The sequence below is a fragment of the Lichenostomus cassidix genome, chromosome 3 (assembly GCF_008360975.1).
Source record: "Lichenostomus cassidix isolate B80296 chromosome 3, HeHo_3.0, whole genome shotgun sequence".
In the NCBI taxonomy this organism is placed as follows: Eukaryota; Metazoa; Chordata; class Aves; order Passeriformes; family Meliphagidae; genus Lichenostomus; species Lichenostomus cassidix.
Genome location: NC_139483.1, coordinates 32,843,153 through 32,859,342, shown reverse-complemented (window position 1 = coordinate 32,859,342; position 16,190 = coordinate 32,843,153). Strand labels below are relative to the sequence as shown.

The following is a 16,190-nucleotide window of genomic DNA, read 5'->3' as shown; positions in this document are numbered from 1 at the left end:
CTTCAGAAACAATAGTCATCTGTTCTGTATCCTAAATAGGGTTAATTGTAAAAAAGAGGTGCTTATAAAAACTTAAGTTTTAAACATTTTATTTCCCAGTATATTGCTAAATAATTTTGCAGTTAAACCAAAAAGTAAGAAATATCAGAGATGAATATGGAATACTTACAACTAGAAAGTGGTTGCTGAACCATCTGAATTTCTATAAAAGCGTCAATAAAAATGTAAAAACATGGTCTCACAAAATTAATTACAACCTGAAATGCCAGATTGTGTTCACAATGGCCACAACATAAACACTGATGGATTTTTGCAACCAAAAGCTAATTGAGACTTGGCCAAAACATGGCTTAATACAGTAATCAAACATCTCTGAAAACTGGGACTTCTGTTTCTGCCATTTCCTATTATCTCAGCTATTCAGCATTCAGTAAGCAATTCTCATCAGTGAAAAAATGCTACCTGGTCACAATTTTACTCTCTTATGGAGTTGTGCTGTATCTCAATACATTCTCAGATAAATGCAAGAAAGTGGGTAAAAAAGATGAGTAGAAATAGACACCCTATAAAATCTACTTTTAAAGTATCTTAAGTCTGGAAAATATCTGTGGCATTACACAGGCTACTGCTGATGTGAAGAAAAAACTGCCATTTAACCACTTCATGAATATGAACAATGCACTTGTTCCCAGCCATTTAGAATGATCTGACATTCCAAATGTTTATAAAAATTGGGTAATAAAAGAATTAAGTCAATACCCTTAAATACAATAAATAATGGTATTTATTATGGTCGGGGCTGACCACGAGCGTTTGTTCCATATCTGCTTGGGACATTTGCAAAACCAGTTCTGAATCCTTGAGCTGCTCCCATTCCTGGTATTCCAAGTCCTTGATTGAGCACACTGCTGTAGGGTGAAGATCCATGATTAAAGCCCAATCCATAGGGCTTTGTCTGAGTGTTTAAAAGGATGACTGGACTCACATTTTTGCCTGGTGTATTGAAAGAAAATTCTGGTGGTGGGCTGCTGGGCTTAGCTGGAGTGGACGTAGCTGGGTTCAAATTATCAGCAGTTTTCAAAGATGGCATTGGAATAACGTGATGATCCGAAAGGTTCAGAATATTGTTTGCAATAGGCACAGATGATAAGGTAGGTCTGATCCAGTCATCTTTGAAAATCTGAACAGTCAAGGTAGAGACCAAAGTGTATAATCTGTTAGTGACATGGGCAAGTACCATCTGTTCATTTGCATCTCTCCGAATTCGGACATGGACTGATCCAGCCTAGAAAGTGACAAAAACAAGTTGGCTGTTAACTGTAATTCCAGTAAAGATTCCCCACATGCATTCAAGAAGAGGTAAGTTATCCTGCAGAGAATTACACAAAGACCTTTTGCAGGGGAGACTACTGACTAAATTAAGAACCTTCTTACAAGGCTACATTTTGATCTTTCCCAATGCACTGATCTCTTATGAACATATCAAGATCATTATACAGGAAAATTGAGTCTTAGAACCAAACTACACAATACAACATGTGTTGGCAGGAAAGCCAATGACTGGGGGAAAAAATGGCTCAAAAAGAAGAACAAAGTGCAGACAAAACCTCTTATGCCAAATTTAGGAATAAGTGGCAGAACAGTAAACAAACTATTTTTACATCAGAAAGTGAGAACTGCTGCCTCTTTCATTGTTTTAAGAAGGGTAGCATACTGGAAGAAATCACTAAAGAAATATTCTGAGTCTTAATTTTCCAGCTGTCACAACATACCTGCATCAACTTATGAATAACCAAGTTCTGCGTGACCATTATCACAAAAAATATCCTTTCATTTCTTTCAGCTTACAGAGTTATTGGTACACAATTGCAGTTATTTTGTTCTACCTTCTCCCCCAGAAATGCCAAAAACATGATTTTACTGTCTACTGTAGACCTTTGGTGCCTGAAGGGTTAAGAGTTTTCTTTTCTCTCTTCCTAGACAATTTACACTAACACACCATTTTGAAAAACATCTTTTCTATTGTTTGTGATTTTCTTCACTGCCAAAATACAAAAGAAATTCTACAATTGCAAAATGCATGCTTTAAGCCACAACTGCAGCATACATTAATAATATTAACCAACAACAAAGCTTTAAAAAAATATAAAGGACAGGGGAAGAAAATATTTGCAATAAAGTACAAGGACTGAGTACTGACTCCATCAATTTTTTTCTAGTTAATATTCTATAAGAAATATCTCATTTCAATTAAAATTTTAAAGTAGCACCTGACAACCTTTTTTAAAGGCTAGAAAGATAATAAAGACATAACTTACCAAAGTGCCAAAACCCAACGTCCAGAAATGCTCATTTCGAACTTCCAACACACCATCCAAAGTTGAAACCTAATTTTACACAAACATCCACAAATATAAAAATAAATTAGAAATTTCAAATCCCTTTAGAAATGTAATTGTATACATAACTGAATAACACATAATTTTCAGCAGTGAAATAAAAGCTCCATACACAGAACAGATGATGTCTGTTACTGTCACTAGTGCTTATCTACTGCACTTTTGCTACTCTTAAACATCCAAATCCATCAAAACAGATTTAAGAAACTTATTTCAAGTAAATCTTGCTGCCAAATTGCAGTATGTTCTCATCTCAATATGCTGCAATTCAACAGCTGCCTGTACTCCTTTTCCTCCTTCAACTCACATTTGTAAACCACTTCAAATGTAGCTGAAATTTAAATTTAAAAAGCCTGTTTTAAACAGATGTGTTCCAGATACCTAAATAACACTACTGAACTTTGAAACCAAGATTCATATTTTCTATATGCAGCTAAAAAGTAATATTAAAAAAATAATTTTAGCAAACTTCTGGGACTACTCAGAAAAATTCTTCACATTCCTGAATGCTTATTAGCTATACAACACTGTGCTATGTATTACACACTGACTTACCTCTCTAAGAAGTTTATCTAACTGGCCAATCACATGAGGTGGGGTTGTCTTCAAAAGGAAGAGGAAAAGACAAAAGATATAATAAAGATTAACTGGCACTGTTTAAGTCAGAAAGCCTTTAAGTCTGGTCAAGCCACACAAGAGACCAATGGCATTATCAATAAATTTATTACTTCATGATACATATTTCCACTACCCTTAACATTCTTCTAGCACATCACAAATTCCCATGGGAACACTTTCTATTTGCAAGCTTAAAACAGATTTAAGGCTTTTTTTTTAAATGAGGACGTTTAACAAAACTGAAAACACAAAATCCATTGATACGTGACGCTGCCTCACCTGGAGTAGCACTTTCCCACTGTAGACACTCATTGGATACATGGTACCAAATGTCATCAAAGCAATTGCTATAGCAGAGGCTGTGTCCACAGCAAAATAATTGCTAGGGAGAAAGAGCAATTTTAAAGAAACACTGGTATTCACATTTTTGAAAGGCAGAGGAACTTATGATTCTTTTTTAATTCTTTTAAATTACATACAGAATATTACACATAGTAATCTCATTTGAACTATAAATCCTGGAAAACATGCATTCAGAGAGCTGCAATGCCATTAAAACAAAATGCAGCTCTAGATGAGATCACTCCTTTCATGTAAAACATGTATTTTCTCACAGACTGGATACAAAAAGAGCTACTGTTTTAAAACAACAGCTGTACGTACTTGATTTCAATGAGCATATATGTAATGCAAAGAGCAAGAGCTCCAGCAATATCAATCAAGACAAAAGGGTTCATCCGTGGCAGAAAGATGCTACTCAATCCTGGGATGATTCCACAAATACTGCAACAAAACAGAAAAAGCACTTGTCAGCCTGCTCTTCATCATTACTTTGAAACTCCAAAATTGCACCCACTCTTTAGCATTTGACTTTTAACACACCCTGCTGTCACAGCATATGATGAAGACTGTAAAGGCCCTACTAATTCTGCTCAAAGGCTGCTATCAGCAAAAATTAATCAAGTGTTTTTTTCTGGTAACACAGCTCTATAATACAGCTCTATCAGCTGTGTGCAACAAGTACTTTATGGTTTCCACATAGGTGAATCCTTCACGATGTACATCTGTGTAATACCAACCACCAGTCTTCAATCCATCTGCCACCTCGGTGTGCAAAAGTGTCCTAGGGCTAAATCTAACTAATTCACAAAGTCTGAAAGAAGGAAAAAGACCAGCTAGCTGAATAAGAGGGGACCAAAAAAGCCCATGACGGAATGCTGGGAAAAGTGATTTATTTACAGCTATTTCCTGTCAAGGAGAGTATGAAGAGAGAAAGGTGTTTCTGTACTTCCCAGAGAGAGTAACTTCATGTCATGTCCTGGAAAATTTAAAGGCAAAGACAACATGAAATGTTTTGTTGCTATGGTTAAAGCCAACCTATGTTTAGAGATCATGCTGGCCTGCTCCTGTAGGAATTTTAATCAACATAATTATATACAGATGCAGATATTTTTTAATCAGCACTGCTTCACGTAACACTGAAATAGCTGTATACATACTAATTCGATTTTTTTTTTAATATTGGCTTAACTGTATACAGGTTATCTCAAAACCCAGTAGAAATTATCCACTCTTGATCTGGGACACCTTCAAGTTATCAATCAGTGTCTTTCCCTGTAACACTGTGTTTCTACACTGGCAATAGGAAAACTGTGCTACTGTCTGTGATTGGTTTTCAACCTTTTTTTTTCCTTTACACTAAAACTCCAGGTACTTGGGCAACCTAATTATTAATCTTCAAAAATATTTTGCAGCATTTGGTTCTGATGATATAACTCTTGTACCCATATAAAATCAATTCTTCTGTTATCAAGTCAGCATTCTCTTCTTTCCTTAACCGTAAAAATGATCACAACATGCAGAAACAGATGGGCTTTGAAGCATACTTAACATGTTTCTAACTTGGTTTAACATTCTTCTTTTGATACTGACAGATACTTGGAAGAACACATATGGATTAAAATAAACTTTCCTGACATCTGACAAAATTATTTGCAAACAATGTTATCATGCATTCACATACGAAATACAAGCAAGACAGTTAACAGACAAGATGAATGAGCAACACTGCTCAGACCCCTGGAAGATACAGACTTTCCAGTTTCCAGTTTCCTGCTAGACAGGTGAGGAATTTCCATAGCTATGGTTCAGTGAGTACCCTGTTTCATATATCCCATTTAAACTCAACCATCTGAATAATTTGTCCAGATCACAAAGTAAATAAACATAAATCATTACAAAATAAATCACTCAGTCATGCATGTTGCAAAATGCACTTCACATATGTACAGGATATTTCCTCATCTCATCCAAGCAGAATTACATACAATGTACTGAACACATATAGCCAAATGAAAAGATACCCAGAAAGATATATTTCTGTTCGACTGATGTATCTGGGAAATATGGAGACAATGTTTGCTCCAGAGTTCACACCTGAGACCTACAGTAGGTAAGGCTATTTTAAAAGCTCCAACACAAGTTTATCCTCAATACCCCTCCAAATGTTATTATACACACAAAACAAATATTGCCTTCCAGAAGCTAACGGTTTTGAAAAACAATTTAAAGTTTTACCTTCTACTAAGATCTGCAACATGCTCCTGAAGCCAACTTGTGCTGGCAGCTGCAAGAGAAAGAAGGTAATAAAGTTACTAAAAGTAAACACATCCATTTTAAAGTACACGTAAGTTTTATTTTAAAAGAAGAATACAATAAATACACTGTGAATGAGTAAATATATCTCAACGGATACCATGGCCCTTGAAAAAAGCCCAAAGTCTGACTTTTCCAGGCAGCAAGTACAACACCCATCTTTCATAATTATCTGAACTGATTAAATACAAATATAATTGCAGATGATAACCATTATCTTTTATATAATATAATGTATAATATATATTTATAACTATGGATAATTAACAGGACAGTCAAAACTATTTACAGTTGCAGGAATGACTGCAAACCTACTTCACAATGAAAAAGGTAAAAGAGCTTTTAAAAAGAACTATACATTAACTTATTTTTAATCCATTAATACATCCATAAAATGTCTTCACAGTTCTGGTATCTGTCACATGACCTTCACTGGCTGAATTCAAATGATTGAAAATAAAAGATACTGAGCATTAAAATAATACTTGGTTTATCATATTAATGACTACATACTACTCAGAGCCTTGTAAGGAGATGAAAATCAGGTGGCAATTCTACTGCACAAAGTTACATTAACAGAGGTAATAATAATAGATACCCACAAGTTAAGAAAGTTACCAGACAAGTTAGACCTTGATAAAAATAGCAACATTAACATTTTTTCTCAATTCTTGTTATGGTCTAATTTATCACATACCTTCAGAGACATATGCAAAAGGCTTATTCTTAATGGAAAGCATTGTAAATAAGTTGAAAAAGAGAGCCACGAAAGTACCAACCAGCAGTCGTCCCCTGGGGAGGGGAAAAAAGGTGTCAATCTCCCATCATCACAGAACATGTCATCAAGCTGCAACTACCAATAACAGTATCAAAATACTTTGCTTGGTATGGTTCACTGCAGCTGAAAACAAGTAGGATAAACTAGTGTAATACTTCATACCCAGCAGTGCATTATCACTCCAAGGGTTATACGAGATCAATGAACTTCGTACATTATTGTCATCATATGATGCTCATAATGTTAGTAACAGCTCTTAACTAATTGCATACAGGCACACACATACATATTTGTCCTCTGAAGATACAAACACATTGTCCCCTCAGCAGCACAACTAAGAAGCTTAGCTTTCTATGGAATTATGCCATATACCCCCAGCCTTCTCCTAGAACTATAACTTCAACATCTGTCCCATGTCCCACTCTTTTACCCCTTAACAACTTCTTGTCCTTTCCCCATGTTCTTTATAGTCTTCACCATCTCTAAAACACCTTTGGTTCCCTGATGACCACAGCACCCTTCCCCCCACATACCAGGCCTTCCAAGAGGCCATAAGGAACAAAAGGAACTGAACTAGGAAGAGCAGCAATATATAGTTAAATCACTATTTGAGAGAGCATGAGCATTACATTTCAATTGTACCTTGAAAAGAACTGTTTGCAATATATCTTGCACATAGTTTGAAACAAATGCCAAGGTACCAAAAGCAATTTAGTACTGAATGTATTTGCATAACTAATAATGCTAGATTAATTAATTAGAAACATATAGGGACAATGACACATTTTACATGTCAAAATAATTTCTTACGTGTGTATCTCAGGCTGTTCCAGAAATCGCTCTGCACTACAAAAACAATTGAAAACTTGAGTTAAATTCATACAGCAAAGCCTGCCGTTCATAAACAAAAACTGATAGATACAGTACTGCAAAAAAAAAAAAAAAAAAGCTTAAATAAACACAGCAATTTTTACAAGCAATGAAAGTATTTAACACTGAATCAGAGCAGATGTAATTTAAATTATCCAAATATTTTGAAACTGTGCCACATATGTACTAGCTACCATGAATGCTGCCTACATGATAAAAAGATGCTTGTAAATGAACATGCCAAAAAATACTGCTACTGGCACCACCACCAGTGGTGACCACAACAAACTAAGTCTGAAATTCCTGATTTACAGTCTCACACTAAGCAAGGTCAAATAAAGTAGACATTGGATACTGTGGTGGAGATACAGATCTTTTTTCACCCAGCAGTGAATTAAAAAACAAGCTTGAGCTGTAACAGAAAAACTTTCTAAGTTTGTGGAATTTCCTAAAACTGAAGCTGGAAAACTTGGAAGTTTTGACAGAGGGCCATTCATTCCAGTGTACTGTCAGTTCAATACATTGGCCTTACAGTAAAAAAATTGCTAAGTTGTTAACCCTTTATGCAGAAAGCCCTTTATACAGAAAATAGAGCCCCTGAAGAGAAAAACGGAAGGTATACTGCCCCTGTTTTAAATTCCAGATATTAACAAAAGCCTCTTCATCTTTAAAAACTAAAGTAATTTTTTTAGGCTAACCTTCTGAAATACAAATGCTTCCAAGCATAGACAGTATGGCAAATTAATACTTGAACAAATTTTGAGGCAGTGAAGAACTTGATGGTTAAAACATTCAGATCCTTGATATATTATGGAGCACACTTCACTTCAAAAAGTAACAAAAGTAAAAAAACCCAAACAGACAAACAAAAAAACCCAAACAAACCACATACACACATAAAAAGTTTTATTTGCTAATGAACTTAAAAAAGTCAAGATGCATAAGGAAATGCATTAAATTAATTACCCTTTTTTTTTGGAAAAAAGTATTCTTAAAACCATTAAAGCTTTTTTCCAGAGCTTTTTAAGTGTATTTATCAATTCTCATCTTTACATCTAAAGCCTACATGTAGTGTAATAAATGTAAGCAAGCAGTAGGAATATTTCTTATAAAAATCTTAAGTTTTTTCTATATCTCTTCACATACAGCACTTGTAGAATGCATGTGCTTTTGGTTGATCTGGACCGTATTTTCATGAGTTAAAAAATTAAAGACAACAGTATATAACCTTACCTTTCTTTCAGTATAAAAAGAGCACCAAGCTGTGCCAGAACTGTAGATGCAAATACAGCTAGAACTTCAAACCTTTCAAACCTGAAATTTGAGAATTAAGTTTAGAAACGCTGAGCATTGAACACTGCATCAAATAGAATCTTTTCTGTGCAAGAACCAGCAGGATACACCTACTCTTTCCAATTCATTCAACAGCAGATAGATGGGAAGAAACTGGAAATTTTATGGAACAGGCATTATTTCCAGGTTTTTTTTAACACTCCACTCATCAGAGACACCTTAAAATTAAGCATTTCTTAATTCTTTTTCCTGTCCATCCCCAACTCTGCAACTGTTCTTTATGGTAAGTCTTGGCCCTCCTCATTTTTAGGCTCTTTCACATACAGATTATTACTGATGGCTGTTAGGGGATCCAGGCAATGATAGTCAGCGACATATGAAATGCTGTATTATCAAACCAGACATCTGGTTATTAGTACTTACCCAAATGAATAGACTGGGCTGGGTTTCTTCATCATTACCCAGTAGCTTATTAGACATGTTACCAAACTGAAAAAAGGGGGAGAAGTAGACTATGATAAATAACTGCAGACGTTGCAAAACTGCACAATCTACAAATACACACTTGAGCCACCAGAACTCAACAAATGAATATAACCACATCTTACCCTGAACTCAACCTCCACCACTGTCACAGTGATGTTCTAACTGCTCCTCACATGTGCTTTTTCAACTTGCCTAGAAATGCTGTAACCTGAGAAAGGCCATTTAAATGAGAAGGAAGCTGATAAGCAAGACAGAAGAGTGAAAGAAAAAGCAAAGAAAGCTCTCCATTAAACTCTTCTTTTAGAAACATACTATGACTTAGATCTAGCATTCTAGAATAAGTCTCAGGCCACATCAAGCATTGCCTTTCTTTTTCACAGTGTAATTTCCCTAAGTATATGGCCAAAACAGATTTACTTTCTTTCGCTGCATTCACCTACACAAGCTCTAATCTAACTGACCATTCACTGACCACCACAGGACTCTCTCGCTACTTTCTAAGTTTTTTCCTCATATTGAACATCTAGAATTCCAATCATTTTATCCCCATTGTAGTAGCCAGAATGCTTCAAGGATAAGTATAATTTTCTTTGTCTATTTTTCCTCTCTTGAACCCTTTCAGTAATTATTTCAGTTGGAATCCACATGGATTCAGTGCCATCTGTGTTTTCAAGCAGTCCTTTTGTAATTAATGACAATGTTAAATCAGACTGGATCAAGAATTCATCCCTACAACTGGTGAACAATCACATCCTCACAACTTGATCCTCAGCTGTGTAGAATAAAAGTAAAAGCACAGGAAATAAAACTGTTCACATACAAAACAGTGAATTCATATACTCAGTAAGACTATTATATACAACCAGGAAAATGACAAAAAGAAAAGAAGCAGAGATTGATTTTTGCAGCAGAATTACTGAGCATTGTTCTCCCTTACAGCAAATCAAAACTCTTGAAAGAGATTACTGTGGGTTACAGTAATCTTCTAGTCCAACCTCTAATTAACCTAAGATATGAATGCCAAGGGTGTCCTACCTTCTAAAACTAAAAAGAAAAAAAAATTCTATACAAATAGGGAATACAACATCAACACTCTCCTCAATTTCCCCCAAGGTGAAAAAGTTATTTTGAGTCAAGACAACAAAAACTCAGTAGATACAAAATTCCAAGAGAAATACAAGATTCATTAAGGTTAAATCACAATTCTAATGCTGTCACAGATCAATTTAAGTACTTTTGTGTCTATAGCATGAGTCATTTTTGCTTCTGCATGTTTGCTGATGTTATTTATAGATGTTTTACTGTAAGTCAGATAAGCTATAGTATACAGTGGACATATGTATGATGCAGAAAGCTGATCCATACCTATTATAAGACAGTGAGAGCAAGGAAGACAGTGTAGGCTAGTAGTTTTAAAATATATGCATTTTATTTCCCAACCACAGCTACCACTCTGTAACTTGGATAAGAACCGAATGTATTTCATGTCTGTATTATCAACACTACCAAAAATGTTCAGAACGATCATATTTAAAGTTGTTTTAATATCATTTTGTTAGGAAACAAGAAAAGTACTCAAAGTATCTAATGACCTTTTGTGAAGAGTGCCTGGGATGCAGGTTATGAAATAATTTTGAAAGAGAATTACATGCTTCTGGTTTCCTGATGTAAAAGCTGAGGGTTACTTCACAATCAGTGACTGTGGCATTAGGAACACGTTCTGAGAGAACAACCAGACAACAGTTTTATGCTATATTGTTTTATGTTGTCACGCATCTGCACAGAGGAATCCGTGACTGAACTACTCAGTTACTAGTCATTCTCAATATAGCTGCTGTGGTTTTTATAATCTATTTATTGTGAGGTACAATTTTGTACTCATTTAAGCTATAATTGAACCAGTTATTTTTTCTATACTGATGACTAAGTTACATGTCTCTGTGTCTGTAAGTAAATTTTACATATATAGAAATATAGAGACACAAATGAACAGTGAGACATAAAACGGGAAAAAAACTCACCTGAAAAGGTCAAAGATTGTCAAATATGTGTACGCAGTTAAAGCTGTAAAAAAAAAAGTAATTATTAAAACTTAATATTTAATTTTTCAATGCAAAAATTACTTGTATTTCAAGTCCCCTTTGTGCAGCTCTTTTCAATCTCCTACCTACATAAACTGCCTCTGCTGACAGAACAAGTCTCTCTGAATATTCTGAAGACACCAATATATTTAATGGCACAAACAAGTTGATTATGGCAATCCTAATTCAACCAAAGTATGTAATAAAGCCCAGATACAATGGTATCACATTCGTGACTAAGTTGTGACTATGAATTTAAGTACTGAAAAGTCAGGAGATCTTCCAGAAACTGATCACTTATCAAAGCAAGAGATCTCTTACGTGCATTACTGCAGTGAAAAGTAGGTTGAACAGAATTTTTTACTTGTTTTGCATCTCTAACCTATCCTGAAACTGCAAGAAAACCTGCATCAAAAATTAAAAACTAAAAAAGCATTCTATTCTCAGTCAGATGATGGGAAGCACCTTGAGGCACCTATCCAAAAGCAGAAGGCATGCAAAAGGGCATTGGGTCTGGCTGAGCTGGAGTTCATTTCCCTACAACAAACAGTGCTGTGCTTTGCACTGGCAGCCACACAGGTGTTGGTAACAATCCAGTGTTTTGGCCACTGCTGAGCAGGAGGCATTCCTGGAATCAAAGAAGTCTTAAGCCTTTTGTCACGCTGCAAACATCCTCCTTCAACTGCAAGGAAGGGTCGCTGTATGTCTCCAGTGCTGCTTATACAGGGAACAGGTCTGAGGACTAATAACTCAAAAGTCTATTGATTTTCAGTCTTCAAGATGAAAAAGCTACCGCAGGAAGCAAATTACCAGCAGGACTGAAAAACTGTGCAAACTTCGAAGGACCTTCACCCATCCAAACTTATCTGTGAAAAATGCTTCTAAGCTGACTGTAGCAAATCAAAAGGAAGCACTTTCTGAACCTGGCTGTGCAAGCCCCTAACTCCACGGAGTACTGGACTTGGCTTTTTCAGTGAGTTGGAACTTCACAAGCTAAGAAACACATGGTAGTTTGCTGTAGTTTCAGTACATGAGAGCCACCTACCTATGCTGTTTGTAGAGCTGCACCACATGAGCAGGAAGCCAATACATATTAAATTTATAGCACCAAACAGTAAAATCTTCCAGGACTGTTGATGAGAATAAATATGTATTTTACACCTTACAAAATTTACAGGACAAAAATATATCTATCTGGTCTTAAGAAACAATATGGCAGTACTTCATCATGCAAACAGAACGTGCAAACTTCTCTTCCCACCCGAAAATTCATCACTCATTTCAGAACAACAAGCCCTTATTCTATATTTAACTTCACAGATTATTTTAAAACTTATTTATGAACAGCACCATGCCTAAAATTCCTTTCTGGTCTAAAAAACCCCCACCCATCTATAATATTTGCATTTTATTACAGCACACACCATCTGATTTTTGGAGACCAATTTGTGCAACTTTGTATTAGTGGGTTCCTTTTTTGTGCTGAAACTTTGGTCCCAAAAATATTTGCACATATTCAGTTTACAGTTCCACTGAACCCATTAGATATAATTCTGGAGAACACTAATTGAAAGGGATGATGCACAGGAAGGAATACAGCCTCAGAGCTGGAATTTTTTTTTTTTAAGCAGAGCTAGAAAAATGCAAAGAAAAAAAATTTGAAAATATACTTAATAGTGTATTTTAACTTATCACAGCTAATTTTTTTTAAGCAATACTTACCCTTCTGTCTGCTGCAACCAACCTAAATTCATGTGTTAACTTTCCAACCAATGATCTCTGTGATTTGCGGAACAGGTGTATTGTCCCCTTAAAAAGAAAATCAACAGTTTAATTAAAAACTTTACTTAAACCATAATTTAAATTAGCAAAAAGGAAATCTTCATTTACGAAATATTTTCATAGTTATATCAACTATATCAATTATATCAGGTGAATTTTTTGTTAACTAGAAATATCACATAAACTTCAAAATCAGCAATATTCTGGTAACTGTTTCACATGGTTATTGTATTAGAAAATGACAAATGACTTAGGATCAAGCTTCATTTAGACATAATCCAGAACTCATGTTTACTGGAAAAAGTTACTAAAATATCATTTCAAGAGCGGGTTTTAACTTTTATTTAGATGAAACTACTACAGACAGTCCAAAACCACAAATATTTTTCTTTATCAAAGCACACTTCCCACCCAAAGGCAACGGATTTATTAAACAGGAAAATACTGTTTATAGATCTATAAAGGAGAACCCACTATGGAAGCAAAAACAATGCTGGTGATGTGGTGGACACAAGGCCAGTAACAAAACAAGACATACCAACAACCTTGGTAATGTCTTAACCTAAATGTGCACAGTAGATGAGGTCAGTGCTGGTGCTCTCCTCCCTACCTAAGAGTGACCTGCAGATAAGCTCTGTCCTGGTGTGGAGAGGATGTATGTGGGAATGAAGGGGTGCTACATGGCTCTCTTGGAAGCGTGACAGGGAGCACACTACCAGAGACATTCATCCACCATGGCACTTGGCTCCCTTTCCTCACAGAGCCCAAGCTTCTAGCTGGCTGTCCTCCATTCTGCTCTCCCCACAAAGAAGTAAGCTTTCCACGTGAAAAGCCCTCCTGATTTGCAGTAGAAATTTGCGGACTTGTAATGGATGGTTTGTCACCTGCAGCAGTTTGGGGCTGGGTTAAAGAAGACTTGATTTTAAGCTATCATACCTTAGCTGCCAGCAGAAGGTAAAAAGACATACTAGTGGGCTCTTCACCCAAATAAATTCAATTAACTTTAGACATTTTGTCAGCACAGGTGCATTTCATATTATCTTAGAAATACAAGTGTGCCATGAATCAAAATTTAAGCACTACTACAGATCCCAAGTTCAGCTCATCTGAGACAAAACACTGGCACTTACTCTTTTCTTTACTAACAAATCATTACATGATTATTTTAATTCTTAACAGACACATGCAGGATGCCAGAACACCTTGGAAAGCTTTTCTAACAGGCAGTGGACTGCCTGCTTACAGAAGCTGCTGTGTTACGCAAAGAATCACCGAATATCCTAAGTTGGAAGTGACCCACAAAGATCATACAAGTCCAACTCCTGGCCCTGCACAGGACAGACCCAAGGATCACTCCATGTACCTGAGAACATTGTCCAAACACTTCTTGAACTCAGTCAGGCTGGTGCTGTGATCACTTCCCTGGGGAGCTGTTCCAGTGCCCAACCACCCTCTGGGTGAAGAACCTTTTACTAATGTCCAACCTCAGCCTCCCCACGGCACAACTTCAGGCCATTCCCTCAGGTCCTGTCAGTGAGCACCAGACAGATCAGTGTCTGCCCCTCCTCTTCCCCTCACAACAGGAACTCACAAGGAAGTTGTAACTGCAGTGAGGTCTCCCCTCAGCCTCCTCCAGGCTGAACAGACCAAGTGACCCCAGCCACTTCTTGTATGGTTTTCCCTGCAGACCCTTCCCATCTTCCTAGCCCTCCCTGTTGCCTTTGCACCCACTGCTTTCCCACGGTGCTGGCACTGTGTCCATCGCCCAGCCACACCTGCCTGTTTACAAAGGATGCCGCGCACCTAGCTGTGCGTTCTGTGCCCCAGGGTCACAGCCCACCCTGGAAGCAAGCTCCGACTCGGCATGTGTTGGCACTAAAAGCGTCCCTAGACCCTGCAGTTCCGCCGAGAGCTCAGCGCTGGCAGGACCCTCAGTCCCTGAGGTTCCCATGTGGAGCTAGAAGAGCTGCACCTGACGTGTTTTCTGCAGCGAGGGCACTGTGTGCTCCAACAGGTGACAGCACCTGTTATCGATACCCATGTCACTCCGGGGTGCTCAGCGTGAGAAGGGAACATTTCGCCGCCCAGATCAACACGCACACACGGCGGTCGTTCCCAAAAGAACGACTCTTCCTCTTTGGGAAGAAAGCCACAGAGTGACAGCCCCGACACAGGGGAGCAAGGGCACTATAACCTGTTTGCCCTGAGGCGAGTCCTAGCTCCCTGACCGGTGTGCCGCTGAAGGAGAGCTCCGGGGCTCAGACCGCAGCCCGGCGACCTCGCTGGAGACGCAGCTCCGGCACAGGAGCCCCACGGCCCCGGCACCCCCCGGGCCCTGCCCGCCGCCCGCGGCCCACAGCCCCGGCGGACCGGGGCACCGTGCTCGGGGGAGGGCAGGGAGCTCCGGAGAGGAAGCACGGCACGGGCAGCGACGCCCCGCGCTCCCCCGGGCCCGCCAAGGGCCGCGCCAGCCCGGCCGCCCCGCGGCGCTGCCAGCCCGGCGGGGGAAGGGACACTTCAGCGGCCTCCTCACCCCGCGTTCCACGCGCGGCTTCTCTCCCTCCTCCCCTCCTTCTCCCCAGCACGGGCCACTCACCATATTACTCCCCGCAGCGGAAGAGACGGCGCCATGCGAGGCCGGAAGGGGCGGGGGAGGATCCCGTCGCCGCGGCAACGAGCGGGCCCGGCGGACACGTGGCGGAAGCGGCGCCCGCCGGGAGCCCGCGGCAGCTCCGGCCCGCCCCGGGGTGAGCTCCGGGCTTCTCCCGCGGGATGGGAGCTCCGGCCCGCCCCGCCCCGGGGTGTGAGCTCCGGGCTTCTCCCGCGGGATGGGAGCTCCGGCCCGCCCCGCCCCGGGGTGTGAGCTCCGGGCTTCTCCCGCGGGATATGAGCTCCGGCCGGAGCTGCCCGCCCCTCGCTCCTCCCCAGCCCGCGGCAGGCTGAGGCGGCGGCTCGGCTGGGGAGGTAAGGGGCCTTGTTTGCTGCCCCACCGCATTTCTGCTGCTTATCCGCCCGCTGCCTGCGAGAATCCAAGGAAAAGGCTCCGACGGGTGATCGCCTTCACAAAACTAGAGTCCAGCCTGTGACCAAGCACCACCAGGTCAACTAGACCGTAGCACTGAGTGCCACGTCCAGTCTTCCCTTAAAAACCTCCAGGGGTGGTGGCTCCACCACCTCCCGGGGCAGCTCATTCCGATGGTTAACCACCTTTTCTGTGGAGAAATTCCG

The 16,190-nt window shown here is 39.2% G+C and overlaps 1 protein-coding gene across 1 annotated transcript; it reads right to left on the bottom strand.

Moving 5' to 3' along the window:
• Positions 1-72: 72 nt before the first annotated feature.
• Positions 73-15,957, bottom strand: SLC30A6 (solute carrier family 30 member 6). The gene is made up of 14 exons (XM_085056699.1): positions 15,559-15,957; positions 12,903-12,989; positions 12,226-12,310; positions 11,121-11,163; positions 9,037-9,102; positions 8,554-8,634; positions 7,261-7,296; positions 6,370-6,464; positions 5,595-5,643; positions 3,681-3,800; positions 3,297-3,399; positions 2,955-3,002; positions 2,319-2,387; positions 73-1,285 (listed from the first exon to the last, which is right to left on the bottom strand). Exons 1-14 carry the CDS (start codon positions 15,955-15,957, stop codon positions 788-790), a joined length of 1,779 nt encoding a protein of 592 aa, XP_084912825.1. The 3' UTR covers positions 73-787.
• Between the last annotated feature and the right edge of the window lie 233 nt (positions 15,958-16,190).

Excerpts from the sequence above, each read along its gene's own strand:
- SLC30A6 (XM_085056699.1), bottom strand. The coding sequence starts at position 15,957 with ATGCGGTGGGGCAGCAAACAAGGCCCCTTACCTCCCCAGCCGAGCCGC. Across the intron at positions 11,164-12,225 it reads CAGCTCTACAAACAGCATAG|CTTTAACTGCGTACACATAT; the intron begins GTAGGTGGCTCT and ends TTTTTTTTACAG. Across the intron at positions 1,286-2,318 it reads CGTTGGGTTTTGGCACTTTG|GCTGGATCAGTCCATGTCCG; the intron begins GTAAGTTATGTC and ends GTCACTTTCTAG.